The 21,258-nt window shown below is 51.4% G+C and overlaps 1 protein-coding gene across 1 annotated transcript; it reads right to left on the bottom strand.

The window, feature by feature from the left end:
- Nucleotides 1-8,651: 8,651 nt before the first annotated feature.
- On the bottom strand, nucleotides 8,652-18,204 carry CRYBB2 (crystallin beta B2). Its single transcript, XM_050924067.1, has 6 exons — nucleotides 18,116-18,204; nucleotides 16,571-16,639; nucleotides 14,370-14,488; nucleotides 10,456-10,588; nucleotides 9,700-9,842; nucleotides 8,652-8,983 (listed from the first exon to the last, which is right to left on the bottom strand). Exons 2-6 carry the CDS (start codon nucleotides 16,622-16,624, stop codon nucleotides 8,815-8,817), a joined length of 618 nt encoding a protein of 205 aa, XP_050780024.1. The 5' UTR covers nucleotides 16,625-16,639; nucleotides 18,116-18,204; the 3' UTR covers nucleotides 8,652-8,814.
- Between the last annotated feature and the right edge of the window lie 3,054 nt (nucleotides 18,205-21,258).

Raw genomic sequence — 21,258 nt, 5'->3', positions numbered from 1 at the left:
CCTGAAGATGCTAACCTTGCTCCAACAGAGCTCTCTACCAGGCAGCCATGCCAGGGCCTTTGTTTTCATCTCATTGACGTTATCTGACCCAAGCAGAGAGGTCAGAGTGGACCCAGTGAGATCAAAGCGTGAAGCCTGAGCAACTGGAATCCCTGGGGGTTGGGTGCATAGTCGGTCACATCCCCTGCAAACCCCCCTGCTGTCCCTGCTCAGGTTCCCTTTTCGCTGCAGACAGATACAAGAGCATTGTGGTGCACAGGCAAGCTGGGATCAGCTCCAGGGAGGGAGACACATGCCGCCCGGAGAGCTCCTGCTAACACAAAAAATAAAAAACAAGAAGGCCTGCTGTATGCACGAGCTACTTCTGGGGCCACTCGGCAGCAGAGGAGCCACCAGCTAATTAGCTCTTGCCACACCACCTCCATCAGTTAAATAATTCAAGAGGCTGGAGAAAAGCCCGCATGCTGACAGAGAGACGAGCTAGCAGCATGCACGGCCCTGCAGCACCTCTGACGGCAGAAGGCATCACAGCACAGAGCAGAATAGTGGCAGAGGAAGCAAAGACTGCCAGATGAGGATGGGATTGTTGTCACGCAGGGTAGATGGGGACACCGGCAGTGGAGAACAGCCCCTCAGTGTGCAAACACCATCGGCTAGGACTCGGTGGCAGGCAGGTCTAAGGAGGTCCGTCTAAAGGGAAAGGACTCGGAGAACAAGGAGGGCTAGTTCACAATATCCCCTCTGATGAGTTAGTCCATTGACTCCCTTCCAGTCTCCCTCAGGGTATGTCTACACTATGGGATTATTTCGATTTTACATAAACCAGTTTTGTAAAACAGATTGTATAAAGTCGAGTGCACGCGGCCACACTAAGCACATTAATTCGGCGGTGTGCATCCACGTGTGCATCCACCGAGGCTAACACTGCTAAAATCGGTTTAAACATGTAGTGTAGACCAGGCCTCAGACACAGCGTATTCGACTTGTGAGCAGTTTGTTCACGGTGCAGCTCTTTATTTTCCTATCGTTGTGGCTGATCTCACACACAGAGGAGATGCAGTAGCAGCAGATTTCTGTATCCCATTGTGCTACCATAGAAGCAGGCTGGGATACAGAAGTTTATTTATTCAGGGAAAAGCTTGTTTTCTACCAGTTGAAGTGAGAAAGGCACCTCCAATTCATATCCAAAGAGACAAGCAGGGGCAACCAGCTCCAGCCCTCTCTACAACAGAGTTTGTGCCCCTAGTTCCATTAAAAACTCCACTTCGCAGCGTTCGCTTCCAGCAGAAAGTGTCAGCTCTGAAATAATTTTGGTTCTTCCTTTTTGGAGAAATTCACAACTTTTCATGTGAAGCCCAGAGCAAGACAGGGAAGTGCCAGCTTACAACTGACTGAATGAACAGCTGACGTTCAGAGCAACATTTGGCCAATGATTCATTCACGACATTGCCCTGTTCCTTTGGGCATTTCCAAAGCTGTTTGTTGGCACAGGGTAGAATGGTTCTGAGGCACCAGGGGACCAGCTCCAAGACATGGGGCAAAACTCAGGAACCCATGACCATTCTACACAAGGAACAACAGGAGGTGTAGAGGATCGTGTGCCCGGATTTCCCTGTTTTACTGTTGTTTGTGTCAAAACGTCACAATCAAACATGTGATCAGAGCAGGTCCCTCTGTTCCCTGAGCTTTCATCCACTGCAGCAGAGCACAGGGGGAACAGCTGCAGGGGGCATGAGCCCTGCCACTAACCCGAGGGCTTCACACGCTGAGTGGGTCGGACAAAGAAACAGCAACAGTTATTACAGAATCGTGTCCCGACGGCTGGGGTGGGAGCTGCCCTGTAAATCTCTCCTGGACAAAGTACTGCAGGGCACCAAGTGGCTAACCAGCCCCTGGAACCAGCCAGACAGGACCAAATGGATCTTTTCCCTTCACAAGGTTAATATTGTGTGCTTACTATGCTGGTGGTGGTTACTCACCTCTGCAAATCATGGGCATAGTTTGGAGCGGAAGGCGGGGGGGGGTGTCATCCCCCCCAACTGCAAGCTTTGGGCAGGTGCAGAATTTGTCCCCCCACAGCCCCATTGGCCTGACTGGAGCTGCCCCTCCCCAAATATAGACAACAAACTATCCCTATGTTGCAAACGGTGACAGGCCAGAGAGGCCAAGCACAACAGTGTGGAGAGAGAAACACGAGCAAGTGAAAAGCAAAGGCACCGCTGAGTACGAAACAGTGGATTTGCCAACAATAGGGGACTCCTGGTTGGGACTGATCAGAGACTGTCCTGTCCCCTTTGTTAGGTGCCACCCTGTGACTCCCCCAGCACTTTGCATTCCAGCTGGAAGGGGAAGAGCGAGTATGCAAATAAAGGGAGACATCCCAGCAGGGGCAGGCAGGGAAACCTGACGCAGCCCAACGAGCCAAGTGAGACTCTCCTCCCTCAAGAACCTTCCTCATGCTAATGATGCTAATTTCTGCTCTCCTCTGAGGCACAGCATTGCACCGTCCCTTGGCTCCCACCTCCCCCTTCCTCCAGCTCCTGTGCCTGTTACCACCTCGGTCTCAGCGGGAATGTGCCTTCTCTCCTTGAGCCTCCGAGAGCCACCCACTCTCCCAGCAGGCCCTGTCCCTCCAGCACGCAGCCAAGGGCCCAGCGCCAGCGCCAGCGCCCGCCCCGCGCGGCACAGCCTGCCATTAAAGGACGTGGCTTAGCTGTGTTAACGGCGCAAAGAGCCGAGGGCCGCAGTGGTGCCTCTGCAGTGCTTGCCATCTGCTGTCACACGCTGGGAGCACTGAGTCCAGCTGGGGAAGCCAACTGCCTGCAGAGCCACCCGGCAAGAAGAGGCCATTTCTCCTTGGGGACAAGGGATTTGAAGAACTGTGACAAGAGCTGAGTTCATCTCATTTTACAACAGCCAAGTTAGGCCCAGGAGAGGCAAGAGCCAAGCTGTCGACCCTGCCTGCCCTATGGCCTCCGGCTGCACCCCCTGCACTGGTGTCTTCCTTGGCTGGCCATCGCCTGGCATCGGACTTTGGCTGGGCTCTGCGCTGGGATATACATGCACCAGACAGAAACCCTGTTCCCTTCCCCCACCCCCTTGCAGTCCCAGTCGTGGCCGGGCAGCTCTTTACTCCTCCTGCCGACACTGGTGGGGCAGGTGGCTGCAGTGTTGTGTTTCTGGTCCCAATCCCAGGTGCATTGCTGGTGTCTCTTATGAGAAATCCTCCAGCCCCTATGTCAGCCCAGCTTGGTCCTTCTTCTACCCCCCAAGAGGCTATCCCAGCCAGCCCGGCAGCACAGACTGCATGGCCGGAGGGGCCTCAGGACACACCAATCCCCTGACTGCAGAGTCTCCCAGCCCCGGGGAGCCCCTGGGAGGGAGCCCAGCTGGCCTCTTTGGAGCGATTAGTTATTTGCTGTTATTTGTGAAGCACCAACAACATGCTGGATGCTACACAGGGCCTGGGCATTGGGGCAGGCCCCGCCCTGAGGGGCTCACAGCCTGAAAGATGACACAGACACTTCCACTGCTTTCATGTCTTATCCCTTCCAAAATGCTGGGCCAGGGAGGGCACCAGGCTGAGGCGGGTTAGTGCATGTTGGTTTCATGGGGTCCGGGCGCGGAAGATCATTTCTGTCCCAGGGCGCTGCCTGGAGACGCCATGGAAAGCAGAGTGCGAGAATGAAAGCAAACGGGGGAGCCGTTTCCTTGTTCCTTACCCAAAGCTGCTGTCTGGGATGGATGTAGAAACCCCTTCGGTTGTTCATTGGCCTGTCTTGACTCGGAGGTCGGTAGAAGCCAGCTTTTCCTGAGCAAGTCAGTGACAGCTCCCAGCAAGCGATGGTTATCTGCTGCAGTCAGACAACTGAAAACTTAATCAGGAATGGAGGTGAGAAATCTCGACTGGCTAATGTTATTGCTAGTATTTGTCTAGCTCCCGTGTCAGATTCGCTGTGTGTCTGGCAGCGCAGCAGTAACACATAAACTGACTCTCCCTTCAGCAGCATGACAATAAGCAGACAGTGAGCTGGTAAGAACTGTAACGGGGGAATTCTGGCCTCAGCTCTCTCTTAAGAGCCAATCTCTTTCTCAAGGAGAAGGACAGCAGGACTGGGGCGAGTTCTAGCAATAATACTCTTGATCCACCCAATTTACTAGGTGATGAAGCACTCTGTGCAAGCAGCCTCTGTGGTTTCATTGTGTGTGTGATATCAGAAGGGTAACAGTCTGATTTTGTTGTGACACACAAAACAGATGTTTTGCTGAATTAAGAAAAACAATCCAAGATAAGAGAATTAAAAGGAGAATGGCTATTTGCAGGCCCCAATGTATTGGCTTTTGCTACAAGATTGCACAGTATATCATCATTGTCATGGCAAATCCCAGCAAGACATAACCTCCCCTTGCAGATCAAATGCCACCTGGATCAATCTCTATGCAGCTCCTTAAGATGGTCTAGTTGGACGTTCAGTCTATGCCTGTCATTGGTGATCTTATTGCACCACCAGAGCTTCTCTGGCTCACAAAATCCTTGACAAAGTAATGGCATTCCTTGGTAAATGTGCTTCATCAATCGTTGATCTTCCCACCTGATAATTTGCCCATATCAAGAAAGCCATCAACACCTACCCAGTTCTAATGGAGACAATGTCCTCAGTGCTTATCTTCTCCTGCCACTTAATGTGAAACAGCTAATCAAGTTGATGAGAATCGAAAATGTCAGTCCACTGCTTCTTCAGTGTGCAGGTTTCACTGCTGTGCAATGGATCTGTTAAAACCAAGGCTATGGAGTTCTGCAGCTTCCTCCACAACGACCTGATGACATTCCAACACTGAACCCATTCGGCCTTTGCTTATGCTCTCAGCCAACATGTTGGAGCTAAGAAAAGAGTCAGGCTACAGTTTGAGTCCTCAAACTGCTGTGAGCATCTCCTGATGCACTGATCCATGGCTTTGGCCCCAGCACTGAGTTGCAGTGGATAGCTTCAGTGACCTAACAATGCTGTTCCTCATCGGATGACAGAGAAAATGAGCCTTCCATCTCTAATGCTTCAGTGGCCGTGAACCATTGGGAACAGAAAGCTGTCTTGTAGCTCAGCTCTAATAGGAACTTCTGGTTGAATCAGTCTAGCTTTGGCCCATTAACTGGCTGTTGAAGTCAGAAGTACAGTTTTGTCAGCAGACGCCAATGGTCAGTGCCAAGTTCAGCACCTCTACGAACTGGTACATCCATGCCGGCAGACTGGTTGTTAACAAAGACACAATTGTGAAACCATCTGGGCCGAACCAGGTGTGCTTGTGACTCCTTTGGGTGATGGAAGAGCAAGACAGCAGTCACCATGTCATTGGCAGACACCATGTCCAGCAGTCACTACCTGTTCCTGTTCTTCTGCCAGCTACCAAACTTCCTAAGTGTACTTGCCCAGCTGCCGTCCCCTTTCCTACCCTCTCGCTGGAAGCAGGGTTTCATTAAGGATCATCTGCTGCTGTTGGTAAACACCATCTGCAGCTTCGTCACTGGCCGTGTTGTAGGTGGGCCTGTACACAGCAGTGATGGTAAGACGTGCACAACCAGTACGCAATCAGATGCTGTTAAGTTGCTCAGTAATCACCCGCCAACCCTGCAATGTCCATCAGGCATAAAGCGAAGGTACAACAGCCACACCTTGCCAGAGCAACCCCTCAGGGGGCTCAGAACAAAGACTTGTCTGTTCCCAGCTTCCTGGCCAGCACACTCAGAGAAAGCTCAAACATCGATTTTCAGCTGCTTGATGCAAGGATGGCTTGAGTTGTTTCAGACAATGTTCCAGGCACCAATTTGACATTTGCACCAACACTGGGATGGCCCTTCCACAAAGTTTCATAGGTCAATTTTGTCTCAGTAGTGGAGACAAACTCCTGGACATTTTGGCTTCGAGGACAACTGACCAGATTGTCACAATTAAAAACACACTCACGCCATGAACGTACCTAACCCTCAAGCAAACACCGGAATCCGACTACTATATGTGTTCAGAACTCAGATCCAAGCACAGCAGCGAATGAGTTCTTAACTCCTGCTGCCCATGTCAGGAACTCAGATAGTGAGAGATCGAATGGTGCAGGATATATGCAGAGATAGTGCCTGATCTCTAGGATACCATGACAGTCTGCTCAGCAGCCTCCACACACACCCCCGCCTCAAGAGACAGAGGGCTACATTCAGAGGTAATGTAAGTTAAATCCTCTTTATGCTACTTACATCCATGTGACTGATGGCTAAGGAAGCATGAGTGGATGACGTTTGCATGCCGCGGCAATAGTTGCAGGTGTTAGGAGGTGGATTTTACTGCTGGATGGAATCAGTTTCAACTTAGCCCCTTCTGGCTGCTCAGTGTGTAAATTACACCCACTGAGACTTCAGCCCAGTGGGGGTGAGTAGCTGAAGGGGGAGGAGGGCTTCACACCACCTCTGAATGGGACTGTCTGTGTTCCAGTTACCAGAAGAATATTCTGGCATTTTAAGAGCAATTCAAGCTATAGGAATGTGCTGCCTTAATTCTTTTTAGACTATGGGGCTTTCTTGCCATGGTCCCAATTTCCCCTTTTCCAGAATGCAGCTGTCTTGGGGAAATTGCTACTTGTTCATGTAAAAACGCAGCAACAACGTGAAGCAGCTCCCTTCCATTCCCCCGGCTCGCCCTCATCATCCCCCAAAGACCATGTTCTCCATTCTTCCAGATATAGTGCGACCTCACACATGGCACTTCAGCCCCTTCCATCCCAGCCCTCAGCCCCCCAGCTTGCAGGGACAGCAAGGGCCAATGGAATCACGTCGCGTTTACACTGCTGCTGGGAGCCCAGCTTCAGTCAGCTCTTCGTCTTTTCCCTTCAGCTGGGGGAAGGCAGCAAGTAAAACCCAAATCCCAAATCCCACCCTCGGTCGCCAGTGACCGGACCGTGGGACACAGTGTTGAACTGGGCCAGGCTGTCAATAGAATCTAGATGGTAATGTCAAATTAAGCAGCATTGGGTGAGGCTGTGGTGACACACAGTGGCCACCCAGAGAATCTGGCTTCCTGAGCAAAGACTGCACAGAACAGTTACCCTACGAAGAGCTTGTAAAGCATCAGACAAAAAGCCAGGGAGCAAGGGGCTGGCTATCCCAACGCCTTGCCCCACACAGCTCTCAGGGCATGTGGGTTAGTTCAGAAACATCCTGGGCTGATACTATGTCCAGAAGGAACTCCGGAGGGCATTTATAGCTCTTGCTATTAACAACCCTCTGCACTTCTACAGGCACTGCCACAAGCACTCTGGTGTGGTAGGTAATTAGTATTTTGGTTAAGTCAGTTATCTAAGGCCAGTGGCAGACCCAGAATGAGAACCCAGGAGTCTTGATGCCAGACTCCTTGCTTTAGATAACACTGCTGCCAAGAATTGCCTGGATCCTGAATCTGTTTGTGGGTCTTAATTCTGCTGTGAAATTCAAATCCCTACACTTTAAGTGGGCAAATGGATTGGTCTGAAAAAAGGCCTTCCCCCTGTTTTATTTAGAAGCTCTATTGCATTTGATAACAGACATACAATAATTAATATACAGAGAGAGACAGAGACATAGAATGAACTGAGACCTCATCCAGAGTGTGAAATATCTCCATGGAACACAAGCAAGGATGATTCTACATTATTCCCAGGAAAAGCCATGCTTGGCCGCACTTCATGACGGAGCCACTGCAGGGGTTAGTTCTCTCGATTTCATAGTATTATATAATGCAATGTGATTTCATTACTAGGTTAACTGACTGACAGGGCAAAATTCCTCCCTCGTGCAGCCCCTGACATCAATGGCCCAGATGAATCTGGCCTGTCTTCCAACCTTGGCTTGCATATCTATGGCGCTAGCTAGCAGGAAGATGCTCCAGGGTCATTCTAGGGGTGGCTCACCCTCTTCCCACTGAAATGCACAAAAACGCAGCAGCAACCTAGCTCTCTGAGCCCCATGGCAGGGCTTTCAGGCCCAAACCGTGGCAGGCCAAGCACCAGAACAGTCTGAGGGCATCACACAGGCTGGTCAATCTGCAGAGTCCTGGACAAGCTGTGGCCACCGTTCAGGGTTCCTGTTGAATTCAGGAGCTCAGACCCTGGAGGGAGTAGCAGTAAGCTCTTGGTTTCCTGTCTTATCCCTGCTGACTGGGGGGTGGGGTTTTGGCTCCCTGCCGTTTATTCTTAATTTTCAGTCACTACTGCCCCGGGGGAGGGGGGAACTGACCCGACTCTCAGTGCAGGGGGTGGGAGGCAGAGCTGCCCAGAGGATTCAGGGGGCCTGGGGTCTTTGGTGGCGGGGGCCCCCACTGCTGAATTGCTGCCGAAGACCCAGAGCGAAAGAAGATCTGGGGGCCCAGGCCCTGCGAGAAATTTCCGGGTTCCCCCATGCAAGTGAAGGACCCCGCTCCAGGGCCCCTGAAAAACTTGCCCTCCCCTGCCCGGGCGGTCCTGGTGGGGGTTGTCCTCCACTCCACACCCTGGACTCTCAGAGGAGCACACGGGCTCTGAGAAGCTCAGAACCAGCAGCCCCCACCAGCATGTCTCCCGGTGCAAATACAGAGAATTATTTCAAGTGTCTTAACTCCCCCCTCCCCCCGAAAAAGGTGCCTGGCTCGATCGAGTGTTTGAAACTCAAAGTTTTATTCAGCTGCTTCAGCAGCAGCAGCAGAGCAGCATTCGTCAGGCAGTGGCATGTGGGAGAGCGAGGCCATTGGGAAACAGCAGCAGATCACATAAAACTGGTTCTGGTTTCGATCTCCTCCGAGCACTCGAGGGGGAGGGGCTTCAGTTGGTGGGGTGAAAGGCCCCTCGCTGATGCCACTGCATATCCCGGATGCGCCTGACGGATTGAATCTGGGGGTGCTGGGCACCAAACTCTGAGCTGTCCTTGTAGTCCCCCTTTTCAAACAGGTACTGGTAGCCTCTGTAGCCGGGGTACTGGTATCCTACCCAGCTGCAAAGGGAAAGCCCAGCCAAGTCAGAGACCAGGAGAACCCAGGCGTCCAGGAAACCCACCCGGGACAGCATCCGGTGTCTCCGCCCACGCAGGCAACCCTGCCCCACTCTGCCCTGTGAGTGGTGAATCGAACTCCATTCCTGGCCTGGCTGGGGCAAGGGGATGTGCTCCGAGGGCCCTCACTAGCACCTCTGCATCAGCCAGCACTGCCCTCTGCTTCAGGGCCATTAAAGCTTTATTCAAAGCCTGTGAGTGAAAGGGCTTCCTGAGCCCAGAGGAGTCACCACCGTGGGGCTGACCCCGCGCGGGTGCTTCCCTCCTGCCCTGCTCCATCCGGCCAGGACACTTGATCCTTGACCTCCGCACAGGCCTCATTGGCCTTAGGAGGCTCCGTGCATCAGGGCGGAAGGTTGTTTATTCTCTAGCCCTATCTTGCAACATGTGTTCTCCTGCTCAGCTCCAGGCCCAGAGCAGAGCGCTGAGCATCAGGGTGGGTGGCTGCAGGACAGAAGCTGTGCCTGGAGTCTAACCATCTAGGTTAGGGTGTTGTTATGGCGACACCTTAAACTGGAGACAATTCGGGCTCTAGGGACAGAATTTGATGCAATCAATGATTCCGTCCCCCAGTTCCTAGATTCCAAGTGCAGGGAAAAGGAGACTCCAGTGCCCAGATCCTAACAGGGTCATGTGGACCTGCCGCCCCAGGTACTTACGTGCCACTTTGTACGCGCACAGATGACACTTTTTCCTGGTAGCCATGAGCATGGAAGCTGGGCACATCATCATCTATGATTTCAATCTTCTTGCCAGTGAAGCTGGGGTTTTCATAGAGGACAATCTTGTGTTCCTGGCTGTCCTGAAGAGAGGAGAGATGAGGGGTCAGTGTTAGCCATGGGGCCAGGCACCTTCCAGGGAAGTTATCAGGGAGTCGGAGAAGTTGGCTGAAACCTCCAAACAAAACTCAAGTGCACAGAGAGTGGGCCCAGGTCAGCCTAGCCAGGAGAAGCTTTGCCTGCTCACAGGAGGTGGAATGCTGACTGTGAGCAGATGTGTATCGTGATCATCCTTAGCCATTCACCAACACACTTCGTTGGTGGCAGGTTGCCCCATAACTGTCCATTCTAGGGGTCCCTCAGACCCTTCCTCTGAAACATCCGGCATTGACTGCTCTCAGAGACATGACACTGGCCTAGATAATGCCTGGTCTGACCTGGGAGGACATTTCCTATTTCTATGGACATACAACTTTTCAGTGGAGATCTGTGCACAAGTATATTCACAAATATGGCGACTGAGGGAGCTGCAGGCATTTGAGGACACGACTTGCCTTTTTTTAAAGTTCATAACAGCTGGTTTTGTCCAGGATTTTGGCTCCAGCTCTCAATCTCAGAGGACCCCAGAAGAGGCTCATGATCAGGTCTTTGCCTGACCAGATTATACTGACCGGTTTCTGACACAAGTACTCTCACCACTTTGATGGGTCTCAGGGCACCAATGGTGTCGCTCTTCCGGCTGTTGGTCCAGGAATCCCAGCGGGGATACTCGCCCTTTTCAAACACAAACTGCTCCCCTTTGCAGTTTGCCTGTTCGTAGCCAACCCAGCTGGAAAAGAACAAAGTACAAACATTGGAGATAGATGGGCAAGGCACCAGAAACTCCCATTTCTGAACCATCCCCAAGCTCCTCAGCAGACAGCCAGAGAAACGCCCCTTTTGCTGTTTGCCTGGAGGACTCAATTAGCTTCCTGGATATTTATTTAATATACTGAATGTGTCACATTATTCTCGAAATTAACCGCTAAACAGTATTATACTGTTCTGTCACAATGTCAATGTGTGTAAAAATACCTTATTTAAGCTAACCTTAGCTATACTCAACAGGATATTAAAGGATCATATGATGAACACATCTGGTATGTATAAGCAAGCGCTGTAACCAATCCGTATCAGGTACGGAAGCATGACATGGTGTTAGACGTAAACTAAGAACAGAAACAGACGTAAAACAGCTACCACAGTTGCAAACCCAAGGAACAAAGGTTGCAGGATCTCATCAAGCTGCCGCTCTCCGATGCCCCAGAGAACTTCAGCTTAGACAAACCTTCACTATGGACAGATGAAACAATGTTTTGCAAGATTTTGCATTGCTACCAAATGCCACAAAGAAACTGGAGATATCGAGGTATCTTTTTTAATTTAGAGTATGGGGAAGCAGACAGAGCATATATTTAAATATTTTGACTTTACTATAGACAGTCACAAAGATGACTGTGAAAGGGTTCTGGCTATATTTGATGCATACTTTATATGCGGTTTATGAAAGCACATTTTCACCAGAGAATTGAAGAACCAAGGGAAAATGCTGAATATTTTGTAAGAGCTCTGCATACATTGGCTGAAAACTGTGATTTTGGGGAATGCAAAACATGAAAATATCAGAGACAGGCTGGTTATTGGGTTAACAGTTAAAAACCTTTCACAGCAGCTACAACTGACAAGAGTTTTAACCATAGCCCCAGCTATATAGAAAGCAAAGGTGTCTGAGCTGGTGAGACAGCAAAACCAAAAGCAACTTGCCAAACTTGAAAAAAAAGAAGCTACCTTAGAAGCCATTAACAGATGCAGCCTGAGTGCTAAAAACCATTACTATAAGACCCCTGAGGTGGGCAGAGAACTCCCAGGCTAAAAGGAACAAATTCCAGTCTACATGCACAAGATGTGGAAAAAGTTGCATCCCAAGAGATGATGCATGTCCAACCAGAGGCACATCGTGTAATAAATGCATGAAATATGGACATTTTGACGCTGTTTGCCACACCAAAGCAGTCAGGGAGTTGACTCATATTACAGACAATCCAGAGTCATTGTTTCTGGGATCTATCACTTGTGATGACACAGAACCTGCCTGGAGATGAAGCTGAATATTCATGGCAAGACTATTGACTCAGGAGCTGACATCACAGTCATCTCAACTTACAATCACCTTCAAGCCCTCCCAGAGCTGAAATCACCTGGCTCAGCTCTGACTAGCCCTGGAGGGATTCTGAACTGCATGAGCCAGTTCACTATGGAAACAACATACAAGACAAAAACTTTGCATTCAGAGTATATTGGATCAAAGGATCAAAGACCAACAACTTTCTCAGTGGCAGTCATGACAAGCCTCGTGAGAAAGGTGGAAGAAATCAATGGAATATTTGGAGATACTGGACTTCGGGAAGGAGATCAAATATAAATCAACTTCAGAGACAATACTGAGCCATACAGCATACAAACACCTCTACCAGAGAGACCACTGAAAAGACTAGCTGCAGATATAGGCAAGTTCAGAGGACATCATTTCTTGGTCATTGTGAACTATTATTCCAGCTGTGTAGAAATAATGAACTTGAAATACCTAACATGTCACGGTGTTATCAAGAAACTGAAGTGCACTTGTTCTCTATGTTAAAATGCTAGTCAGGGATAAGGCTAGGTACAGTACAGCTTGCAATTCTCTGCTTTTTAAGCATTCCAGGCTCCTGGGACTCTGCTGATTGGTGCAGCTTGTTCCATATTGTTACTTATGGGCCAAATCCTGGCAGGCACAGTGCATAGGCATCCATCAGAACCAGCACCACCAGCAAGGAGCATGTGTTGGCAGCCAGCCCACTGCATCCTGGTTCCCCAAATAACACAAAGCCTGCCCAGCAGCCACACACACACACACAACAGGAGCTGTCCCAGGGATCTCCAGAACAGGGATGTTAAGTAGATTTAGAGAGATCCTGTTCCTGACCCACACGTGAGCCCTGTGTATGCTCCTGGCACAGAGAGACAGTGAGCAAGCGAGCTGCCGGCCAGCGGCACTGGGTGCAGAGCTCCACCAGCAGTGGGTGTGCTCCTGTTTTGTAGCCATCACACTGATCTCCATTCGGTGGCCTCTGTTCGCAAGGGCCAGATTCGGGAAGGAGCCTGCTCCCAGTGACTCGGGGAAGGAGCCTGCCCTGTGCAGAGTGTAGCTCCACTTCATTGCTCCTGTTCGGGGCGGATATGACTGAACTGTCAGGAGAAAGCAAAGGAGAGGCCTCTCTCTGTGCGGCTCTTTGGTGAGGTTGTTTTTCCGAAGAGACTTCTGTCTTCACAAAGCCCTGCCCGGCTCTAATCCGAGAGAGAGAAGCCGATACCCACCCCAAGCGCACAGGGGGCTTGTATGTAAACGAGGAAAACAGAAGGGTCTGAAGAGCTGTGCAATAGCAGGGCAGTAACGACGGCACATTCCCTGCCCCTGCAAGGGAAGGAAATGGAGTTGTTGGTGCAAGTTTAATGGTGTTGGTAGTTCGGGAGCCCTGGAATTCCTCCTCTCTGATAAGAAGTGGGGGGTCTTTACTGTTATTGAGTGGAGTTCCCGCTGCAGGGCAGGAAATCCTGGGCACAGAAGGTGGGATTTTCCAGGCCCTAGGACTTCGCTGGCCCCAGGACTGAGCTTGCCGGAGCAGCGGTCAAGAGACTTACACAAAGAGTTGTGCTGAGAACTGGGTTTTTATCAACTACGTTACGGAGCCTCGTGCCCACTAGCGAGCCGGTATCTCAGTCTCACTCTCGCTATGGCTGGCAGCGGGTGCGGGGGTGCACAGCACAGACAGCTGAAGTCATATGTGCAGCCCCAGGCCACCGACCATAGAGGGAAATGACAAATGATCAGAGCAGGAAGCTACTCGCTGCAAAACACGCAGTAAATTTAGCCAACTACAGCAGGAAAGCCAAGCCTGATTGCTACAATTATACTGCATTTCCTGCACGCATGCACGCACATGGCAGCATGGCCACAGCATCACAGGGGCACCTCAGGTTAGCTGCCTGAGCAGAAACCTGCCCCAAGCCTCCAGTATGTACTTGGGCACCTAGTGCAAGCAGCCCCCATGCTGTCCGACTTAGGTTGCTGTTTCTAGCCCACTAGCTTGAGCAGAGCTAGCACGTATCTGTCTACCTGCTCCAGCAAGCATGCGCCCAGCCGCGGTGTAGACACACCCTAAGAGACACTTAGCCAAATCCTGGTGTAAAACCAGTGCGAGACCACTGGAGTGAATTTGTTCACAAGAGCACCAATGGGGGCCGAGTCTGGCCCAGCATCTGTCAGGCTGGGAGGTGCTCAGGGGGTCTCTTTCCATAATTCCACTCAGAGGCTCAACTGCTTGGACCTCTCCAGGCTGAGGAAGCCCAGGGGGAGAAGGAGCAGTGGGGCGGGGGACATCCATTTGGTAACTTACTTCTTCAGTTGATCTTGTTTTACACTGAACAGTTGTTTCTAAGTCACTATCACAACCTCCCCTGCCTGACACACCTACTGGCCCAGACTCATCCACATGCTTTTATTCCCACCGTCCCACGTGCAAGATACGTACGGTCCAGAGTGTACTAGGATGGAGCCAACTTTCTCCATTCCAGCCTCCTTCAAATTGGAACAAGCTGAGTTAAGTTCATGGCAGCGACCTTGGAAATTCTCTTGCTCAAAGACGACAATCTGATACCCAGAGAGAGAGAGAGGAGAACAGTAGCTTAAAAAAGGGGGGGTGAAGCCCTGCCGTCCATCCTGCCCGCGAGCACAGGGGTCAGTGCAGGACTGTTCCCTACAGTATGCTCCCTTGTGATTTCTCTGCATCAGTGTAGGGAGGAGAGACTCTGGCAGCCCCATCAATTCTGTTCACACCCAGGATGGTGGAGGTTAGGGCTGGAAAAGCACCATTTACACCAGTCCATTCAGTCCTTGTCCTTCAGCCAGGGCAAGATTCTTTCCTGCATCTTCAAGTGTTTGGCCTAGGCTCCTTTAAAAGGGCTAAGTGACTCCCAGCATGGATACCCATGGATAGCTCTGGATCCGTCCTGAACTTTGGTTTCTTCCATTTCTGTGAGTTACAAACTATCCCAAAGAACCTGCTCCTCAGTCTTGGTCCCTGCAGAGTGTTCTATGTCTCTTTGGTATGAGCCTCAGTCATTTGTGTTGCCCTTCTCTCAATTCCCCAACTCCCCCACGTCCTCCCAGCACCAAGGTGCCCCGTGCCAAGCCCGTATTTCACAATGAAATTATTGGCTAGGGCTGGGTTTTCAATTCGCCTGAGCCTCCTCAACAATTTGCTTTCAAGTCACAGATCTAACTCACTCCAACTGGGCAACCTTTCCTTCCCAATGCAATTCAAGCCCCCGCAAAATAAACAGGGGCTTAGGGATGAGTGTTACATATTAACCCATCATCCAGCGAGCCAGGCTCTGTCGGCTCAGCACAGGTTTGTGGGTCAGTGGAGCAGAGAGAGGAAAATCTGTTGTATCTGCACACAAAACAGGATGAAGGCTGAGTCAGCTCCACTGAAGTCAATGGCAGCCTTTCCAGCCACTTCTGCAGGGGGTGGATCAGGCCCCGAATGAGGGGAAGGTACCCGCCGACTTGAGCAGGATTGTAGCCCCGAAGTCACAGAGTTCACAAACGAAGTCCCTGGGTCCCAAGATGAGGGTAATGTGAGGTCGGGGCTTTCCCCCTCCCATATACAGGACTCGATCTAACACATGAAGTCCCACCTTTTCTAAGATGCACTTAGACACGGGCGGTTGGCCTGTGCAGCTGACTCAGGCTAAGGGCTGTATAATGGCGGTGTAGACATTTGGGGTCAGGCCAGAGCCCGGTCTCTAGGACCCTGTGAGCTGGGAGGCTCCAGGAGCTGGCACCTCAAAGGTAAACACCAAATGCCCCCGGGAGACTTGCACTAAAATCACAAGAATTAGCAACCCTGAACAGTTCTGACACCCTCTCCCAGCCCCCCTGAAAATCTCCCTCTCTGGTGTTTCTCCTGGGGCTGACAAGTCAGATCCATCAGGGTACAGATCAAAGGATATGTCTGACACAGTACCGGGCTCCAGGAGAGCTAATCTTGGGGCACAGTCTCATTTCCTTACATACGTCAGGTTTAGGGATTACGTTTGCAAAGCCCTGTGGCTGTTCATGCAGAGGCTTTGGCTGATTCTAGGATAATTTGCAGGATTCATAGAGTTTCCCTTGGGAGGCCCCCCCTTAGGAATGGCTGTTCAGTATGTCACTTGCTCTCATGCTTTACTATGAGGCCCCAACAACACGGGGAAGGCTTGGAAAGCTGCTTACTACTGAACTGGGAGCAGCTGGAGTGGGGATCCTCTTTGTTTTGTCCCACAGCTCTGGATTCTTGCATCCTGGAGGAAAGCCTCGGGGTGGTGAGGAGGTGATGGCGTTTCGTGCTGCCATGTATGCTAAGCAGCTGCTTATGGGATGGCACTGGGGCTCAGAGATCGCTGCCTAGCCTCCCAGCTGCAAGGTCACTACAACATTCCTAGCTGCTATATGAAAGGCAGAGGGGATTTTTAGGTACAAGGGCAAGCAGCTGCTGCCTAAGGGGAAGACGTTCTAAGCAGCTCGGCCATTCATACTCCAGCCTGGTCCCTCAAAGAGAGGAGAGCACCTCCTGGCATGCACAGAATTGGGGGAATGGATCCGTGCCCGCACACTCGTTTATGTTTCTTGGGACCATATCGCGGTGCAGAGAGCACTCACTGCACAGCGTTAAGAGAAGCACATACTGACCTTGGAGCTGGTTTGCTGTTGCTTAGAGGCTGGCATCTGAGGGTCTGACGCCATTGTGAAACTGAGAGCCTGGGTGGGAAATTTAGACAGTTAAATGTTGGTCTTGATCATTATAACCGGAATTCTGGTTGGGTTCGTACACCTGCACACATCCTCCCCAGCCCAGTGCTCCCTTCACTTGATTGGCCAATAAACGCAGGAGGAACCCACTGGAACTACCAACCCTGGGGGGTTCTAAGCACGGTTTCCCTTGAATCCAGGTGGAGCAGGACCAGTGGTGTGGGGTCCCCTTCACCCATCTGAACTGGGAAGAAGTCCCTGGTGCTGGAATTTGTGCTAAAGCTCTGGGTTGGCCTAGAATACAATGATTCATCCGCTGCGGGGAGAGAGACCACACAAACCAGCTGCAAAGGGATAGCGGTGGGAGCAAAAGCTACAAACTGTGGCTCCCTGGACACTATGGAAAGGCAGGAGGCAAGTGCCTGTTATATCATTGGTTCTTTATAAACATAATTAGCACTTGCCCAACAACGGCAAGTGTTCTAACCCAACCCACCTTCAAGTCACAAGGGCAGGGCAGCGGGACCCTGGTGCGGGGACGGGATTGGACTGGCTTTGCCCTGTAGGACTCTCCAGCCTTCGTACCACACCAGCCAGAGTCCTGTATTCTTCAGACATGAGTCTCTGGCTCCATGGCAGAGTAAGGAAGGTGACAATCCGTGCGCTGACGTGCTATGGTTTGGGGCCAAAGCCCCGTCCAGGGGCATCTTGCACCATCAAGCATTACAAGTCTCCATTGGATTCAGCTGGGAGTTCAGCTGCTGGCCAGTCTTACGCAGGCAAACTCCCAGTGAAATCAAAGGGAATGGACTTGCAGTTGGCCTGAAGAAAGCTTGCATGAGACCCTCCGAATTTTGGCCCAAACAATATTACCAGCAATGCAGGAGGGGTAAGGCCCATGGGCTTTGCCTAAACATTTAAGGGCTTGGCTAATGCAGTTAAAGTTTCTGAAGCTTTTTCCACCACCCACCTCAGCAATTTAAACCCCAGGGAGATCCTAACCTGCAGGGCAGCCAGGACTGCTTGTCCCCTGCTTCCCCAGCTGGCACCAATGGCGCTGCAGATGGTGTGTGGCGCACAGAATCTCTGTGCAGGATGGAGCGGCAGTGCCTCCTTCTCTGCCCCACCCAGCACAGTCTCCCCTGAAAGGAACTCATGCCCAGTAATGGTCAAACATGAGGAATTTTCAAAGCCATCACATTTGAGTAGGCTCGAAGTTGCATGAAACAAGTGATACCTGCTAAAATTCAACTAAATAAGGCTCAGGCTCCTGACCAGTCATGAAATCACGGTCGCTGTATGCGATCAAAACATTGGTATCCTCTCTTATTCACCCTCCTGGACGTACACCCCCGTACATTGCTGGGCATCTCTTTATTGCATTTATGCTACAGACGGTAGGTTAGGCTTCAGACTGTGCAGCTTTGGATTGCAGTGGAAACAAATCCAAAACCAAAAGAAGGACAATAAATAGAAAATTCTTACCAGTTATACCAGTACCCTCTTGAGCCAGTGAAGGGGCTGGGGTTGAGCGGCAGAATTTATACCGCGCCTCAGCAGAATGGTGCCAAAACTATTTACAAAACAGTTAAAGCATGATACAAAGGGAGAATGCTGGATAAAAGCTCCATGAAAACCAAGGTCAGCTGATCCTCAGCAGCCATTGTCTCACTAAACCCCCAGCTGTAGAATTATTTCATTAGCTTTCACATTTGGAGCTGCCTGCTTTGTTGGGCGTATTGGCCAGGAGATTTAGCATTTGCTTGCATCAGCTGAATGCAGGCCAGGCCCTAGACCCTCGCTTTCAAAAAATGCAACAGCCAGACCTGCTTCAGGATTGTTGGAGCCAGAGACTTTATCCCAGTAACGAACTGACATTCCCGCCCCACAGTTAGAAGTACAAAAATTGCTGAAGTCGGCTGGCTGCGTGCACAATAAATAGCTGGGCCTTTCAAACAAACAGTAAATGTCTACTGTTGCCAACATCATTACTTTCAGCAGAAAGAGAAAGCTGTGTATGTAATGCTTTAAACACAGCGCCGAGAGCACATTTCGCTCTCGTGAGTGGGGCAGAGATGGCTGTGGCATGCTGTGTGTTAGGACAAAGAGGAGACTGACGTGTAGAGCTAGTACTTTCCAGTGCTTTCTGTGCCAGGATGCAAAACGAAGCCACAGAGCAGATTCTAATCTCAGTGACACTGGTGTAAATCTGGAGTAGCGCCACTGAGTCACACGGCTACAGGACCACTGTGTAAGGAAGATTAGAATCGGGTCTGCCGAATACAGGTGGCTTTCCCTTCTGCCTCAGAGGGGCTGCGTTTCAGCAGTGCTAGAGACATACAGTTGGTGAAACACACTGGGATTCTTCAGGACTGAAGGCCCTACAGCGAAGTATATTCCAGCAGCTGCCCCTTGTAATGCCACTGTACAGCTGATTTCTTTTAAAAAACACTTCTTATAACTAACCGGCCTAGGAAACATAGTAACTATGCCTCATGCTGGGTAACAGGATCTTCGTTTTCTCTGTCCTTCTTAGCTTCTGACTACAGCCTAGCAACTCCCGAAGTTCAGCATCTCTGCCTGGAGCCAAGGCGATGGGTCAGTGGAAATAAACACGTCCATGCAAGCACCCCAAACAAAGACAGATCCCAGCAATTGCATGCACACGTCATCCTGGAAGGGCTGGCAGGAAAGCTGCCTTTGTTTGGATAGAAGTCGCCAGTGAGCAAACAAAAACGTGTCGGTGCTGGAAACAGAAACTTCTCAGGGACTCCATCTAGAACCCAATGCCCCAAATCCCGTCTCTACCACCAATGTGACTGAGTTATGCCAGCATAAGACTTATGAGCAAGAAAAGAGTCAGTTCCCTGCCCCTTGTGCCCTAGCCACCCAGTGAGAAAAATCCCTATGGTAGGAGTTCAGGGCTGCCCTTTGTGCCAAGGGAGAAGTTGGCCAGAAGGCTACCAGAGGGTTTGCACAGCAGCCAACGGTGTCAGTGGTATTGCCACTAAACTGGGTGCGGGGTGGGTGGGAACTAGGGTGATGTGGTTTAAATATCTGGTAACTCATGAACTGCCTGGGCTAGCAAGACACTCCCCGGGACAGACAGGTCGTTTTTGACCATCTTTTCAATGGCTCATGCCATGGACAGTCAAATAAGTGGGGAATAAGAAATGGGGAGGAAGCAGGGCTTAATTTGTAAGGAAAGAGGTGCCCGGGCTCAAGCAATTCTTTTACTTTAGTAAGTGGTGCAGCAAGCCTGGAGGAGCCGGGGCTCTGAACCGCCCAGCCCGGAGGCGCCGGGGCCCTGAACTGCCCGTCCCAGAGGAGCCGGGGCCCTGAACCGCCCACCCCGGAGGCACCGGGGCCCTGAACTGCCCGGCCCGGAGGCGCTGGGGCTCAGCCCTGACACAAATTAAGCATGAGAAGGAAGGAAACGCAGGCGAAAGAGACTGATATTGTAGCAGAGTTTTGCGCTGCAACACCATTCAAAACACGTCAGAGCCTTTTGTTGCCCTGTGTGGTCGCCCGTCATCTCCACAAGGGTGCAAGATAGTAATTTGCTTTCCTGTTTCTCTCAGGGGCAGGAAATCAATCTGCTTATTAGTCTAGCAGATCCTCATGCAAGCTCAGGGCTAAGAACTTGGGGACAAGCTAAGCAGTGAAGGCAGGTGACTAGCAGGCCTGTGGAATTGTTACCGGCTCTGGATGAAACCCCTTCCTCCTTTGGGTCTCTCCCCAGCCCCCAGGTGAGTCACATTGCTGTAGCCTGGGTCTGGTCAATGCAATCTGTGGCCCCCGGAAAGAATCTGCTTTACACAGGAGACATGGGTCTCCTGGCAGTCAGAGGAGACGTGCCCTCCTGCTAGAGAGAGGTCGCTGTCGTTAAATCAAGCCTGGGTGAGTTAGCGACGGTGCCACATGGCGTCCCACGTGGCGCTGGCGGTTTCCATGCTAGGCTGGCTGCTGCCCCGCAGGCTGGTCATGGATGTGATGCTGCGAGATGCCACGTTGCGCTCTGTGGGCATCGAGGCTGCTGCTCAGCACCTCTCGGGCTTCACCTGCCCTCTCGTCAGGCAGGAAACGTGGGGTGGAGAACCCTGCCAGGTGAGGTGGTTGCCTGGCAACCTCTAGCTCCAGTGAAATTGCCCATTTCGGAGGAACCAGAACAGCCCTCGACAAGTTACCATTTCGGGTGGCTTTGCCTTGGGCTGACTCGGGTGGCAGGCTCCTCCTCCTCCTGCCAGCGCACAGAGCCGCCCAGCTGTTAGAAGAGAGAGGAATCGCAAGCCTGTGCCACATCTCAGGGGAAAGTTCCCACTCTGCCATCCCCTCTCTCCTGAGGGACTCCGCCGCCAGCCAGCTGTACACGTCTCTCCAAAGGGAGCTCCCTGCTCTGAAAGGTGGGGGCACGACCCTGCTGCAGCCAGTGTGTGACGGGCTCCCCGCAGGGTGCAACTTGGAACGGGGGCATCACTGAGCCTGCCGGATCCACCAGCCTGGGTTCCTTTTACACTGCGCTGCTGAAGCAGGCCAGCCAAGCCCTCCCTCAGGTGTTACCAGCACACAGGGACACACCCAGCTGCAGAAACACACAGACTTTGAAACCAGCTCTGTGTGGGAAGAGC

This window comes from Gopherus flavomarginatus, chromosome 15 (genome assembly GCF_025201925.1).
Source record: "Gopherus flavomarginatus isolate rGopFla2 chromosome 15, rGopFla2.mat.asm, whole genome shotgun sequence".
NCBI classification, from domain to species: Eukaryota; Metazoa; Chordata; order Testudines; family Testudinidae; genus Gopherus; species Gopherus flavomarginatus.
Note: the sequence above shows the minus strand (reverse complement) of the source record. Positions and strands in the feature narration are given on the sequence as shown.

What these genes read in the sequence shown, in the direction of transcription:
- CRYBB2 (XM_050924067.1), bottom strand. Translation starts at nt 16,624, where the DNA reads ATGGCGTCAGACCCTCAGATGCCAGCCTCTAAGCAACAGCAAACCAGC. An exon ending in AACAGCAAACCAGCTCCAAG is followed by an intron (nt 14,489 to 16,570) that starts GTCAGTATGTGC and finishes TCTGGGTATCAG; the next exon opens with ATTGTCGTCTTTGAGCAAGA. An exon ending in GTGCGCGTACAAAGTGGCAC is followed by an intron (nt 8,984 to 9,699) that starts GTAAGTACCTGG and finishes TTCCCTTTGCAG; the next exon opens with CTGGGTAGGATACCAGTACC.